Source organism: Caenorhabditis remanei, chromosome V, assembly GCF_010183535.1.
Source record: "Caenorhabditis remanei strain PX506 chromosome V, whole genome shotgun sequence".
NCBI classification, from domain to species: domain Eukaryota; kingdom Metazoa; phylum Nematoda; class Chromadorea; order Rhabditida; family Rhabditidae; genus Caenorhabditis; species Caenorhabditis remanei.
In genome coordinates, this window is record NC_071332.1 from 3539539 (window position 1) to 3552519 (window position 12981).

Below are 12981 nucleotides of genomic sequence, written 5' to 3' on the forward strand. Positions count from 1 at the left end.
GACACTTTTTGTTATTTTGTTAATGATAGTTTCCTAGAATCGTACAACTCTCACTATACGGTAACCTCATGGGGACCCGAATCCTCAGAATCCTCGATATTTATCTATTTGACGCCCACTATGTTGTTATTCGCATTTCGTATTGTGATGCAACTCGTTTTAGTGAAACTTAATGAGTGAAGCTTAATGAAAATTGGATATTGCATAAGCCTGACTTTCTAGAAGTTTCTCTCCGATATCACCTGCCATTTCATTCCTTCTAAATGAGTTTTTGCTTCTTGTTTTTACATTTTCTGATAATATTTATATGACAAGTATTATAAAATTTCAAAACAATGCAATGCGGAAGCATGCTTGACTGACTTCATTTTAGAATTTACATCAGTCTCCGCTCCTTCTTTTGCTGGTTGCCACTAGTGATATGTGTACAACTTATTATTATGGTCACCACAGCGAGACAAATCTTGTTATCAGAACTTTTTTCTTCTTCTTCTTCTAATTGGATATAGATTTTTTAAGGCTAGGTCTTTTTTATGATGTCATTAACTTTAAAAATCTCTTAAAACTTTAATTTTCGTCAAAGGTGATATTCCTACAGAAACTACTCTCCAAAAATGAAAGACTTTAAAAATTCTAGCACCACTAAAAGTTGAAAACGTGAGGATTCTGAATCTGTAATCAATTTCGGCATATGAACAGAGATACACCCAAAAATGATGCTGAAACTCTACCTAAGACAAATATTTCCTCTACAAAACCTATATTTTCAGAAAGCTTAAGATAAGAGGATTCTGAATCTGTACTCAAAATTTTTCAAACATAAAAACTTGGCGAGATACACGCATTGTTAGTGATACGGTTCTGAGGAAATGTTGTGTAGCTTTGGTGATGGTTTAGAGACTAATAAATTGAAGTTCTCAAGAAGAAATTTATAGTTTCAAAAACCTGACGTTTTGAGAATTTCAAATCAATTTTTAGATTTAGTGTACCATTAAAATTAACCGAGATGCGATACTTTAAAGTTTGGGACTTTCATGTGACTTCAAACGAAAAACACGTCAAAAATCAAAGTACCGTATCTCGCTTAATTTTGACTTTGCACAAAATTTAAAAGCAGATTCAGAATCCTCACGGCTTCAGCTTTCCAGATGTATACATTTTGTGCAGGATTTTCCTAATTTAAATTATGTTAATGAGCACACAAAACTTCTTGTATCTCCGTTCATTTTAGTCCTACACAAGTTTTGAAAACAGATTCAGAATCCTCACGACTTCAGCTTCTCAGATGTATAAATTTTGTGGAAAATTTTGCCATGTGCACATGAAACCTCTTGTATCTCCGTTCATTCTTTTCCCATACAAATTTTGAAAACAGATTCAGAATCCTCACGTCTCCAGCTTTCTAGATGTATAAAAATGGTCGCAATGCCTTATCAGATGTTCTGTGATTCTCATAATTTCTAAAAATAACAAATAAACTCGATGATTCTCCTCCTCTTCTATACATATACACACATGTACGAACAAATGCAAATTTTATATCGTGTTTCATATCCATAATCCTTCTCATTCTCCGATCCCCCATTGTATTCCACAATATGTATTGTGATTGTGCGTGACGTAAACAGAGTTCTCTCACTCTCCCTCTCTCTTCTACTCAGCCAATGCTTTCAGTCCGTTGATTTGCACCTGTTATTTCTCTTCTCTTTTTCTTATTCATTTTCGCATGTCCCCCTCAGCGACCACGTCGTCGTCGAGTTACTTGAGGCAAGATTTCGAGAATTCTCGCTTTCTGTTTATCACGAGATTCTTGCCATTTCTCACTTTTTAAATGGCTGGGTGTAGTGGTGATAATTATCGTGAAATGGAAAAAAATGACAGAATATTTTTTTTTCGAAGAATCTGTCAAATAGCGTCATGGCGTCCCCAGAGATAGTTAAAAGATTGTTCACAAAGTTTGACCCATTTTTTCAAACAGACACCTTAAAATGAGAAATTTGAAATTACATTGACTAAATAGAAAAAGTCTCGCTCTACATTTTCGTAGTTGACAGTTTTTTGATAACTCTTCACGCTTTTGAGATATGAGAGGTCAAAGTTTGGGTAGAGAGAGTAGGGGAGAGAAGGAGGGCGCTAACAGTCAGACACTCTCGTCGTCTGCGTTTCTTACATACCTCAAGAACGCTACCATTTTCAAAGACGCATATCTCAAAAGCGTGAATAGCTATCAAAAAGTTGTCAATTACAAAAATGTAGACCTATTTTTGATCTACACAACCAATGTAAATTCAAAAAAGTGGCATGTCACCGGGCCTCAAGAACATAGCTCTAAGTAAACCTTTTTGTCACTTTTTTGAAGTTAATTCTCATTGCTTTTCTATCAAATTCGTTTTCAAATTTATATCTAATCCTCGAGACTTGGTTTTCAAAGCAACTTGACAATAGGCTACGTGACTAACATGAAAACTTTGTCTCTGATAAATCCGGACAAACTAGATTGTCGCCACTTCAAACTTAGCGTCCAGCTTGCATCTTTCTACAGTAGTCAAGTAGAGCGCAGTTGGTCCTCCATGGATTACGTCACCTGATGAAATAGGAAGATTCTTCGAAAACAAAACTTCTGATTCCTCCTCTCTTCTCATTTTCTCATTTACCCCCAAACTACGCCTCCTCTCAAATTTTAGGTTTTTCCACTTCATGCCTTCTGATTTTAAACTTTTGCTTTCTCCCCTTTATTCTTTGTTTTTCCCCTTTTCTTCACGAGAAAATTTATTTCATTTTTCAGGTTTTGAGCAACGAACTTATCTAGGAGCCAGCATGGGATTATGCCAGTCTGCGGAGGACAAAGAGTTGACTCTGAAGTCGAAGGCGATCGACAAGGAGATGATGGCCAATCATATGTCACAGTCGAAAGTTGTCAAACTGCTTCTTCTTGGTTCGTCAATTAATCAGTTTTGGAAAAAAAAATGTTGTAAAATTTTTCATCAACTTTGACCCATTTTTTCAAGCTGACGTCTTAGAGTGAGCAATTTGAAATTACATTGACTAAATAGAAAAAGTCTCGCTCTACAATTTTGTAGTTGATAATTTTTTGATAGCTCTTCACGCTTTCGAGTTATGAAGGGTCAAAGTTTGGACATGGGGAGGGGGAGGGCGCAGATAGTCAGACACTCTCGCTTCTCTGCGTCTCCCCTCTCTCGCTCCGTATTGCCGGATAGGTTGTCATCTTTAAAGGCGCGTATCTCAAAACCATGAATAGCTACAGGAAAAGTGTAAACTACAAAAATATAGAGCTAGGTTGGAAGTTTTTGAAAACTATACTTTTGATCTATTCTGACTAAAGTAGGGCTAAGAAAAAACGATTGGAAAATGGCGTTTTTTTCGATGGGAACTAATTTGTTAGTCACACATTTTCTAATAAGTTCATGAGAATGGAACTTTCGATATTAGTCGATGGCCTTCTCAAAGACCTCCACTCTTTTCATTTAGACGTCATTCGGTCATGCGAAATCCAATTTTTGGTTTTCAGCTGTCCTTACAAGCTTTTCTACGAAATTAAATATCGCCTTTCAGGAGCCGGAGAGTGCGGAAAAAGTACAGTACTAAAACAGATGAGGATTCTTCATGACCACGGATTCACAGCCGAGGAATCAGAGCAGCAGAAGAGTGTAGTATTCAATAACACACTTCAGGCAATGATATCAATATTAAAAGGGATGGAACTACTTCGGATGACATTCGACAAACCAGTCCGGGAAAATGACGCGAAATTTGTGATGGAGGCTCATAAAATGCTCCAGGAGGCGAAGGTTTTTCCAGAGGAGTTGGCGAACGCACTTATAGCTTTGTATGCGGATAAAGGGGTACAACAAGTGATGGCAAAGGGAAACGAGTTCCAGATGCCAGAGAGTGCGCCACAGTAAGCCCGTTTATAAGACACTTAACAACCTAATTCCCTGTTTTTTTCTTTCAGTTTCCTTGGAAGCCTCGACAGAATCAAAATGCCCGATTACACGCCCACTGAGCAGGATATTCTATTGTCGAGAATCAAGACCACCGGTATTGTGGAGGTTAAGTTTCAGATGAAGAGTGTGGATTTTAGGTGAGACTTGATACCATGTCATGTTAAGTCATAAGGGTTTCAGAGTATTTGATGTGGGGGGTCAACGATCGGAGAGAAAGAAGTGGATTCATTGTTTCGAGGATGTGAATGCGATTATCTTTATTGCAGCGATTTCGGAGTATGATCAAGTCTTGTTTGAGGATGAGACAACGGTTAGTCGGAAATGGGAGGAGTCTGTTTTGCAACATCGCCGCACAGTTTATACCGAAACCTTAGATCGCTGATGATGCCGCTACTTTCTCATGAAATAGTTATGCTTCTAACTCATGTCGAGTCAAAACTACAATAGCATCCCTTCTGGCCGGTAGACTTCCGTTCTGATTTGCTCCACAATTGGAGAATGGACTTCCCCCTTTTTTTCTGTGAATAACAACATTTTTGTGTTATGGTGAGGTGTGAAGGCGGAGGTGGGCACGAGGGAAAAGTCATGGAGTCCATTTAGAGATATTTGACGTGACTTATATCATTGAAAAGCTGAGAAAACGCTGATTCCAAATATATATACAATTTTTGCCCTTGAAGCCTGGTATTTGAGAAAAATGGGCTTTTTCTCATGTCAAAACTTGTTAGGAGTCGAAACTTAGACCCCATTTTCCCCCCGAATACCAGGTCTCGAGGGCAAAAACTGAATATATATTTGGAATCAGCGTTTTCTCAGCTTTCTAACGATCACCAAATCGACCTTTGGCTTAGTTATAGCTAAAAATGTATTGCTCATGAAAGACCGGTTCGCATCAGACCGAAAATTACTTTCGGTGAAGGCTTTGCTCAAATTTCAATATTTTCACCAATTTGGTTCCTAACCGGTGTAGAATTTTATAAGAATTCTAAATATGCAATTAGTTTTTTTATAGCCTAAATAAGAACTGAGATACATGCCAAACTACATGACGATTATTAAACTCCTAAGTTTTGCCAATGTTAAATTTTATGGAAAACTTGAATATGTAAAAATGAAAGCCGAAAAAGTATTCTGTGTTATCAAAATCTAGCTTAACTTTTTGAATTAAAATTTTATGAGGATTTCAAAAATCATAACGGTTTTTTCTCATGGTTTTATTGAATAGAGATATGATCGAAATCCGGCAAACTTTATTAGCCCGACATGTTTCTTACAAACGTGCTCTACCGAAATCGAAGGAAATTGTGTGTGAAATCGAGAGACACAGAGAAAAAAAGACATTTCTCTAGGCCGTTTCGGTGGAGCGCTGTTGTAAAAACTGTGCCGAGCTAATATTAAGAGATTTTTTTCGATTTTGCAAATAAACTCAAAATTTCACGAGAATTCGAAATATGTAATCAGATATCTAATAACTTTTTACGCTAGTGATAATTGGCCAATTAACAATACCTTGAACACCTCCTCAGAATTTTATAAGGACTTCGAATATCTGAACAGTTTTTTGCTAGCTAAACTATTAGCAGAGATATTAGCTTGCAGAATGCCAAATTTCACAAATCAACAAGATTCTGAATCTCTAATTCCAGAACCGAATGATCGAATCAATGCGCCTGTTCGAATCAATCTGTAACTCCCGATGGTTCATCAACACCTCCATGATTCTCTTTTTGAATAAAAAAGACCTGTTCGCCGAGAAGATCAAGCGTACCTCAATCAAATCGGCATTCCCCGATTATAAAGGTAAGTAGGGCATGCCTCAGTTATTGTCATCTGTCATCTGTCACTTCAGGAGCACAAACCTACGACGAATCGACACGCTACATCGAGGAAAAGTTCGACGGTCTGAACGCGAATCCCGAGAAGACGATATACATGCATCAGACGTGCGCGACGGATACCGATCAGGTGCAGATGATTCTCGACTCCGTCATCGACATGATCATCCAGGCCAACTTGCAAGGATGCGGTTTGTACTGAAATGTTTGTCACCTTTCCCTCTCTATCGTTCTATTGCCTGTACTATGCAAGTGCGCTCCACCGGAGTGTCAGTGGAGCGCACTTGCTACACCAGTGTCCTCTATTTATACAAATCAATATACATTTTTGTTCTTTCTTTCCCCAAAAATCTTCTTTCTCTGTCGTTTCCCTCGGTTTTTGTCTCATTTTTCTTGCTTTCAGGCCTGTAACCCTAACCGCGATCGCTGATCTTCTGTACACTTCTCTATTCTTGCACCACCACCACGGGTTTGCTCCGATCTATAATCCTTCCTTCCCCCTCTTCTATTTTATTTTTGTTGTGTCTCTAACCTGGTAGTTTCTTTTTTTTAATTCGGAAATTCGAAAAACTAATTTTATTAAAAAAAGAATATTTGGTGGGGCGCGAGTGCCGAGTTCATAAACGCCCTGACGACCAACTCGATTATCCCCTGTGTGGCGCAGCTGGTTGCGTTTTGGGGCGCCGCACCGAGTCTCCCGGGTTCGACTCCCCGCCTCACCAAATGTCTTTTTTTCTTTTTTGCTTCTCTTTTATTGTGCTCGGATTTCATCAGATTCTTTGCCGGTGTCCCCTCTTCCCCCATCTCTTCCCCTCTTAAATCATATTGTGACACTTTTCAATTCTTACATTTCCCTCTTTTTGTATATTTATTTGTCTCTCGTTTCTCTCATTCCCTCACTTGCATTATGTAAAACAATTCAAATCAGAAAAAGTAAACAATAAAAATTCGAAATAAAAACTGATAAAAAACAAGTGATAACAAGAAAGTGAAGAGAAGAAATGCTATCGATTTTTTATTTGCTCTTTTCCACTTCTCTCATTTTTCTAACTGCTGAAACTCATGTGCTCACTGTCAAAGGACACCTACAGTGTGCTGAATATCCGGCTTCAGCGGTTACAGTCAAGTTGTGGAAGAATTCGGAAAGTAAGTTTTAGAAAAAACTAGAAAAAATAACCGAAAAAAATAGATTTTCCGTGAAAAAATTGTCAAACTTTGAGATTACGTAGCAGAGTCTAATGCAGCTGAAAATACAAAAACGTTAATTAGTTGTGTAGATCAAATCTAGCTCTACATTTTTGCAGTTGAAAGTTTTTTGCTAGCTATCCAAGGTTTGGAGATACGTGCGGTTAAAGATGAGTTGATAGCGCAAGAGAGAAAGCAGACACTCTCGTTTCTCTGCGCCCTCTTTCTCTCACCGCTTATCTTCAAAGGGGCATATCTCAAAAGCGTGAAACGCTATCAAAAAGTTGTCAACTTCAAAAATAGAGATCTGGAATCGAAGAATCTAAAAAATATTATTTTGCAAATTTTCGTCCGTTTTTTGACAGAATTACAAACGGTCAAAGTTTGACTTCTTTTCAAAAATTAAAAAAAAAAATTTCATGATAATTTCAGTTAGGTGTTACTCTAAGACACTGCTTTTCGAAATACGTCTAATGACCTTACTGCGAGAGAAAGAAAGGGTGAGAGACACAGAGAAAGCTAGCTTCTCTGCTCCCTCTAGCTCTCTCGCTTTAAATTTTAAAGCTTCATATCTCAAAAGCGTGAAGAGCTATCAGGAAATAGTCAACTAAAGAATTGGAGAGTTAGATTTGAGGAATCTAAAAAATATAAATTCAAAAAAGTCGTATCATTTCTGAAAAAGTTAGACCCTTTCAAAGTTTTCCTATTTCAGAATCCATCATCGACGATACGCATTCCGACAAACAAGGAAACTTCCAACTCTCCGCTGACACCATCGAGAAAGACTACACACCCTACATCGTCGTCTACCATGATTGTGACGACGGTGTGAAGCCCGGGCAACGGAAGCTGAAATTCCAGATTCCCAAGTATTATATCGGATCGGAGAGCGCATTCGACCTGGGATCGTTTAATTTGGAGACGAGAGTGAAGCATAACGAGGAACGACAGAAACATGTGGATAGAAGAAGAAGAAGAAGGGAATTTGTGGTTGTGGAGAGGAAGAGGACGACTCCAAATGTGTTTAGAGGACGGGATGAGGAACCAGACGATAGAAATGAGCCGTGGTGATAATGATAACTTTTTATTAGCCCCACATTTCAGTGGAGCGCAGTTTTAAGAACTTTGCCTAGTAATTTTAATCAATAAATTATTGTTCCATTCGTTGTTATGGTTATTGTTACATCAAAAGTAATCTTCTTATTTTTTATCGCAACTGACCAAAAAGCGTTAAAACAAATATAATGTTTGAGATTTAAAATGCACTATTGTTATTATGCTCTCCTAATTGCTATCACCATTGGCCACTCGTCACTCGCTTTCCGTCTCCAGGGAGTAGCCGTGAAGGGCAAGTTGACGTGTGGTGGGAAGCCGTGGAAGAATGCGAAAGTCAAGTTGTATGATATTGATACGAGTAGGTGTTGGGGGCTTGTGGGTGTCCTTGTGGCGAAATTGTAACAACCTTGTGACCTCTTGGAGGTAACCTTGTGGGTGCCGTGTCCTTGTGTGTGTATAAATTGTGTGTTCAGGGCATCTAGGTGACAAAGGACTAGGATTTTCGAGATCAGCATAAAATTTCCAAAATTTTGAGCCCCATATTGACTATATTCTGTCACTTTCGAAAATTGGTCCATATTTTAGACACTCCAAGCACCAAATCTCAAAGTTAACGGATTACAGTCAATATGAGGCTCAAAATTTTGGAAATTTCCTGAAGATTACAAATATAGGACTGAATTTTGTCCCAGATATCCCAGATGTCCCCTAACTGTCACCTGTCACCAACCTCTGGGTGTGAAACTGTTAATTTTGGCTAACAGTGCATCTAGGTGACAAATGACTATGATTTTTAAGATCAGCATAAAATTTCCAAAAAGTTGAGCCCCATATTGACTACATTCTGTCACTTTAGAAAATTGGTCTATATTTTAGACACTCCAAGTACCAAATCTCAAATTTAACAGATTATAGTCAATATGGGGCTCAAAAGTTTGGAAAATTTGTAAAGATTACAAATCTAGAACTGAATTTTGTCCCAGATGTCCCAGATGTCCCCTAACTGTCACCTGTCACCGTTCTACGTGTGTTTTCCTTCAGATCCCGGTGACTCCGATGACCTACTCGACGAAAAGTACACTGACAAGGACGGCGAGTTCCGTGTCGATGGAACCACCCGTGAAATGACTCCAATCGACCCGGTTCTCTATATTTATCATGATTGTGAGGACTCCATTAAAGTTAGTCGCATTTTCCAATTTCCAGACAAATAAGTTGAGAGTTTCAGCCATGTCAAAAGAGGATAACATTAATAATACCAAAAAAGTTTATACATTTCGGACAAGCCACTGCATGGATGGACATCGGGACACTCAGTCTGGAGACAGGGTTTCCGGAACAGGATAGGAGTTGTTATCATTGATAAAAATAAATATTATGAAATTTGTAAAAATCAATCAATATTTGGAGACGGATACGGTAGATCGAAAACCTTCCACTCGAGAGTTATACTTTGAGTCGTTGGGGCGGACTTTTCGCATGGAGGATCTGTAGAGATAGGCACGGAAATCCGAGTTGCACGCGATGCTGATGGCTCTGGAAAATTGGGTTTTTTAGATTCAGATTTTCATAAGGATTCGGAATATTTGATTTGTTTTCGGTTCGGGTTGAATTAGAAAGAGTTATTATCGAAAAGGTGGGAAGTTTTTTGATGCATGATGATGGCATCAACGTTCTGCAGCTGATGGTTGTGTATAATTAGAGAAATTGGCAACAATGGAGTTCACTAGATTCAGATTTTCATTAGGATTCTAAATATTTATCCAATTTTCGGATAGCTCTATATTGGGAGGAGTTATAGACGACAGAGTGAGACACCAAGAAATACAGATCCGGAAGAAATTTTACTACACAAAGAATTTCCTGAAGATTTCAAATGATTAAGTAGGTTTTCTGTACTACTGTACCAGACAGAGATATACCTATAAGTGATAGCTCAAGACAGTCTAACGAAGCTCCTCCATGAAAAGTCTGAGAACTGCGCATCATAATGAATTTACTATGAAAATACAATTTTTCTCTTCAAATTTTAATCAGAATTTCGAATGTTAACCTATTTCTTCCGTGCCGCTTTAATGAATGAAGTTATAGCCAGGAAAGAAAATATTGCAGGTTTTCAGTTTGTGCATGACCGTGGAGGGAAGGTTTTAAACCGCGAAAAATAAGTGTCAAATCAAAAATTCTATAAGGATGCTGAAGGCTCAGTCGTGCTGCGAGACAGTATTTTCTTCAGAATTACTCCAAAACGAAAACTTGCCCATTAAAATGAATCTAGATGCCTGATTTGTTAGCCATTACAATTTTTACAAACCGAGATTTTCATTCTACAAGTTTTAAAAAGTTCTAAGCTTGCGTTGTGCGGTTTTTCCCCTAGATTTAACAAAATTCCAGTCAACATTTTGTCCTTACCCATCACACGCATGTATAGTAGAAAATGCAAATGTTGTCATGAAGAACCGAACCCATGTGTTCTCCACTGTCGGGGAAATTATGAAGTAGCAAATCAACTCAATACTGAACAACACTCCTTGTAGACATGTCTGAAAATTATTAGTGAGTCAAAAGTGACAAAACAGTCCCTGATTACCTGAACCAAAAAACAGATTTCCTTAGAATTCATCTGCCGACTCGTCGCGTCCGTCCGTGATTTCTGGTACATGAGTCTCGCTTTACAAATCACGAAGACGTCGATCAACACGACGATGAATATGATCGTGATGTATTTACAGAAGATGGCGTAGAATGAGAAATTGACGCATTGGTTGGAGACGTGGTAGAGGAACATCCACATCTCACTACTCCAACTGTATTTGCAACCGCTTAGGAAGAAGATGATGATGGATGCAAAGGCGTAGATGTTCACAGCGATTATCATGGTTAGCGTTAGTTTTTCGCTGGAAAAATAGGATAGAATTTATATTGGTTGTGTAGATCAAATCAAGGGCTACATTTTTTGAAACGAGAGTGTCTGGCTGTCTGCGTCTCTCCCTTTCCCCTTTGCGGTCTTTAAAGGCGCATATCTCGAAAATGTGAATAGTTTTTGGATAGTGTTGTGGCGTGAACTAGCATGGCCTAGCCTAGTGATCGTCTAACCCTGAGGTCATACGTGGCAAGAAGATCTGCCCATATAAGCCGAGAGAACTAATAGTTTTCGGTTATTCCTTATGTAAATAAATGGTTATTTATACTCCACTCTCCTGCCACCTAACGATATAACATTCGATATAACAGATAGCTCTTTTTGATTAACTCACTTATAAAGTTGAAATTTCAACGGAAACGCCACCACACACAACCGATTTAGAGCCAGTAGAAGATGAGTTAAGACAGAGATGTCATATCCCAATAGCATTGTGAGAGAAATGTAATTTGAGTTGGATTTTAGGATTTCCAGGTCGCTGAAACATAAAAATGTGTCCAAATGGAAAAGGAAAAACTGAACCTACAAAAAGACCATCGGAACGACTAAAGTGAAAACCGTAGTGGATTGAAGGGCATCTCCGAAGGCTTGATTCCAAGTGAGATATCCAAAAGATTTGTTGAATGACCCCACTTTTGGCAAGAATAGAAGAACGGTCCAGTTGGTAAGGACACCGAAGAAGGAGATCTGAAGGAAGGGTGTCACAAAATCAAATTCGAATTTACTACCATGAATTTAGGATCGTTGGATAGAGCATGTCTAGATCTTTATTTTTGTAGTTGACAACTTTTTGATAGCTATTCACGTTTTTGAGATACAAGGGCTTGAAGTTAGGCGGCGGGGAGCGGCGGCGGCGGCAAAGGAGAGAGAGCGCCGACAACGAGACACTCTCGTTGTCTGCGCTCTCCTCTCTTTTCCTAGCAAATAGCTAAACTTTGACCCTTCATATCTCAAAAGCGTGAAGAGCTATCAAAAAACTGTCAACTACAAAAATGTAGAGCGAGACTTTTTCTATTTATTCAGTTTAATTTCAAATTGTTATATCTACTATGTCAGCTTGAAAAAATGGGTCAAACTTGCTGAACAATTCTTTTTTTCGGTTTGAAGTTAACTACCCAGGGAGTGGCGAAGAAGAGAGGGCGCAGACAACGAGACATAAATAGCTAAACTTTGATCCTTCATATCTCAAAATCTAAAAGTGCTATCAAAAAATAGTCAACTACAAAAATATAGAACTCGATTTGATCTACACAACTGTCAAAAAACTGAAGTTATCCAAAAAATATAGGCCAAGTTACACGTCTGGAAAGTTAGCTAGGATACTTACATGGAACAAGATGAGACCGACGATGAGGCTATCCGACATTTCTGTTTTGTTGAAATTTCCCAAAACGATTTATATATTGCTATTCTGGATTCCTGGAAAATAAAGGTACAAGTTTGCGGGGAAGCCAGACAGGGTAAGAATGGTTGATGGAGCAATTGAATGAGAGTTGTTTTTGAATGGAATATTATTCCGTTTTGCTTTTTCAGTTAGTCGTAATCTAATTTCATATTATATATCTTTGATTAAATTTTCGTTTTTTATGTTATAGAAAAAATGGCCAATAACTACCGTACACATGGTGAGAATTGCTATTTTTGTATATCCAATTGGTCTCTTATATTTACCAGAAAACTAATAACTTCTCAGAAAACCCCTGGCATAATTCGTATGTATTGTTCAACTATTAAAAACAAAAGAAAAAAGGAAGTGAACATGCAAAAATTCAAAAAACCAGATGGCGACAGGTGTTTTCTAATAATTTCACTGATTTTTGAAACTTGAGATGAAAATTTGAAATGAATGAGACACGTAATCACAGGCCAAAGAAATACACTCTAATTGAGGCTTATTGAGAAGTTTTATTTTTTATTTTTCAAAATGTCTCGACGGACGTCATGACTTTGTCATAGGAGTTCCAATTCTTGGTATGGCATAGAGCAAGTCTGGAGCTTTATTTTTGCAGTTGACAACTTT

At 38.1% G+C, this 12981-nt stretch overlaps 4 protein-coding genes across 4 annotated transcripts; 3 read left to right on the forward strand and 1 right to left on the reverse strand.

Moving 5' to 3' along the window:
- Nucleotides 1-2817: 2817 nt before the first annotated feature.
- Nucleotides 2818-6002, forward strand: GCK72_017064 (uncharacterized protein; the record flags this gene model as incomplete). The annotated part of the gene is made up of 6 exons (XM_003105835.2): nucleotides 2818-2935; nucleotides 3574-3919; nucleotides 3974-4102; nucleotides 4146-4275; nucleotides 5612-5765; nucleotides 5815-6002. The coding sequence occupies 6 exons, from the start codon at nucleotides 2818-2820 to the stop codon at nucleotides 6000-6002; spliced, it is 1065 nt and encodes a 354-aa protein (XP_003105883.2).
- A 799-nt stretch (nucleotides 6003-6801) lies between these two features.
- Nucleotides 6802-8056, forward strand: GCK72_017065 (uncharacterized protein; the record flags this gene model as incomplete). Its single annotated transcript, XM_003105855.2, has 2 exons — nucleotides 6802-6946; nucleotides 7698-8056. 2 exons carry the CDS (start codon nucleotides 6802-6804, stop codon nucleotides 8054-8056), a joined length of 504 nt encoding a protein of 167 aa, XP_003105903.2.
- A 189-nt stretch (nucleotides 8057-8245) lies between these two features.
- GCK72_017066 (uncharacterized protein) lies at nucleotides 8246-9404 on the forward strand (the record flags this gene model as incomplete). Its single annotated transcript, XM_003105862.2, has 3 exons — nucleotides 8246-8399; nucleotides 9083-9222; nucleotides 9270-9404. 3 exons carry the CDS (start codon nucleotides 8246-8248, stop codon nucleotides 9402-9404), a joined length of 429 nt encoding a protein of 142 aa, XP_003105910.1.
- Nucleotides 9405-9438: 34 nt separating this feature from the next.
- GCK72_017067 (uncharacterized protein) lies at nucleotides 9439-12327 on the reverse strand (the record flags this gene model as incomplete). The annotated part of the gene is made up of 6 exons (XM_003105811.2): nucleotides 9439-9577; nucleotides 10451-10581; nucleotides 10629-10935; nucleotides 11296-11439; nucleotides 11488-11648; nucleotides 12289-12327. 6 exons carry the CDS (start codon nucleotides 12325-12327, stop codon nucleotides 9439-9441), a joined length of 921 nt encoding a protein of 306 aa, XP_003105859.2.
- Between the last annotated feature and the right edge of the window lie 654 nt (nucleotides 12328-12981).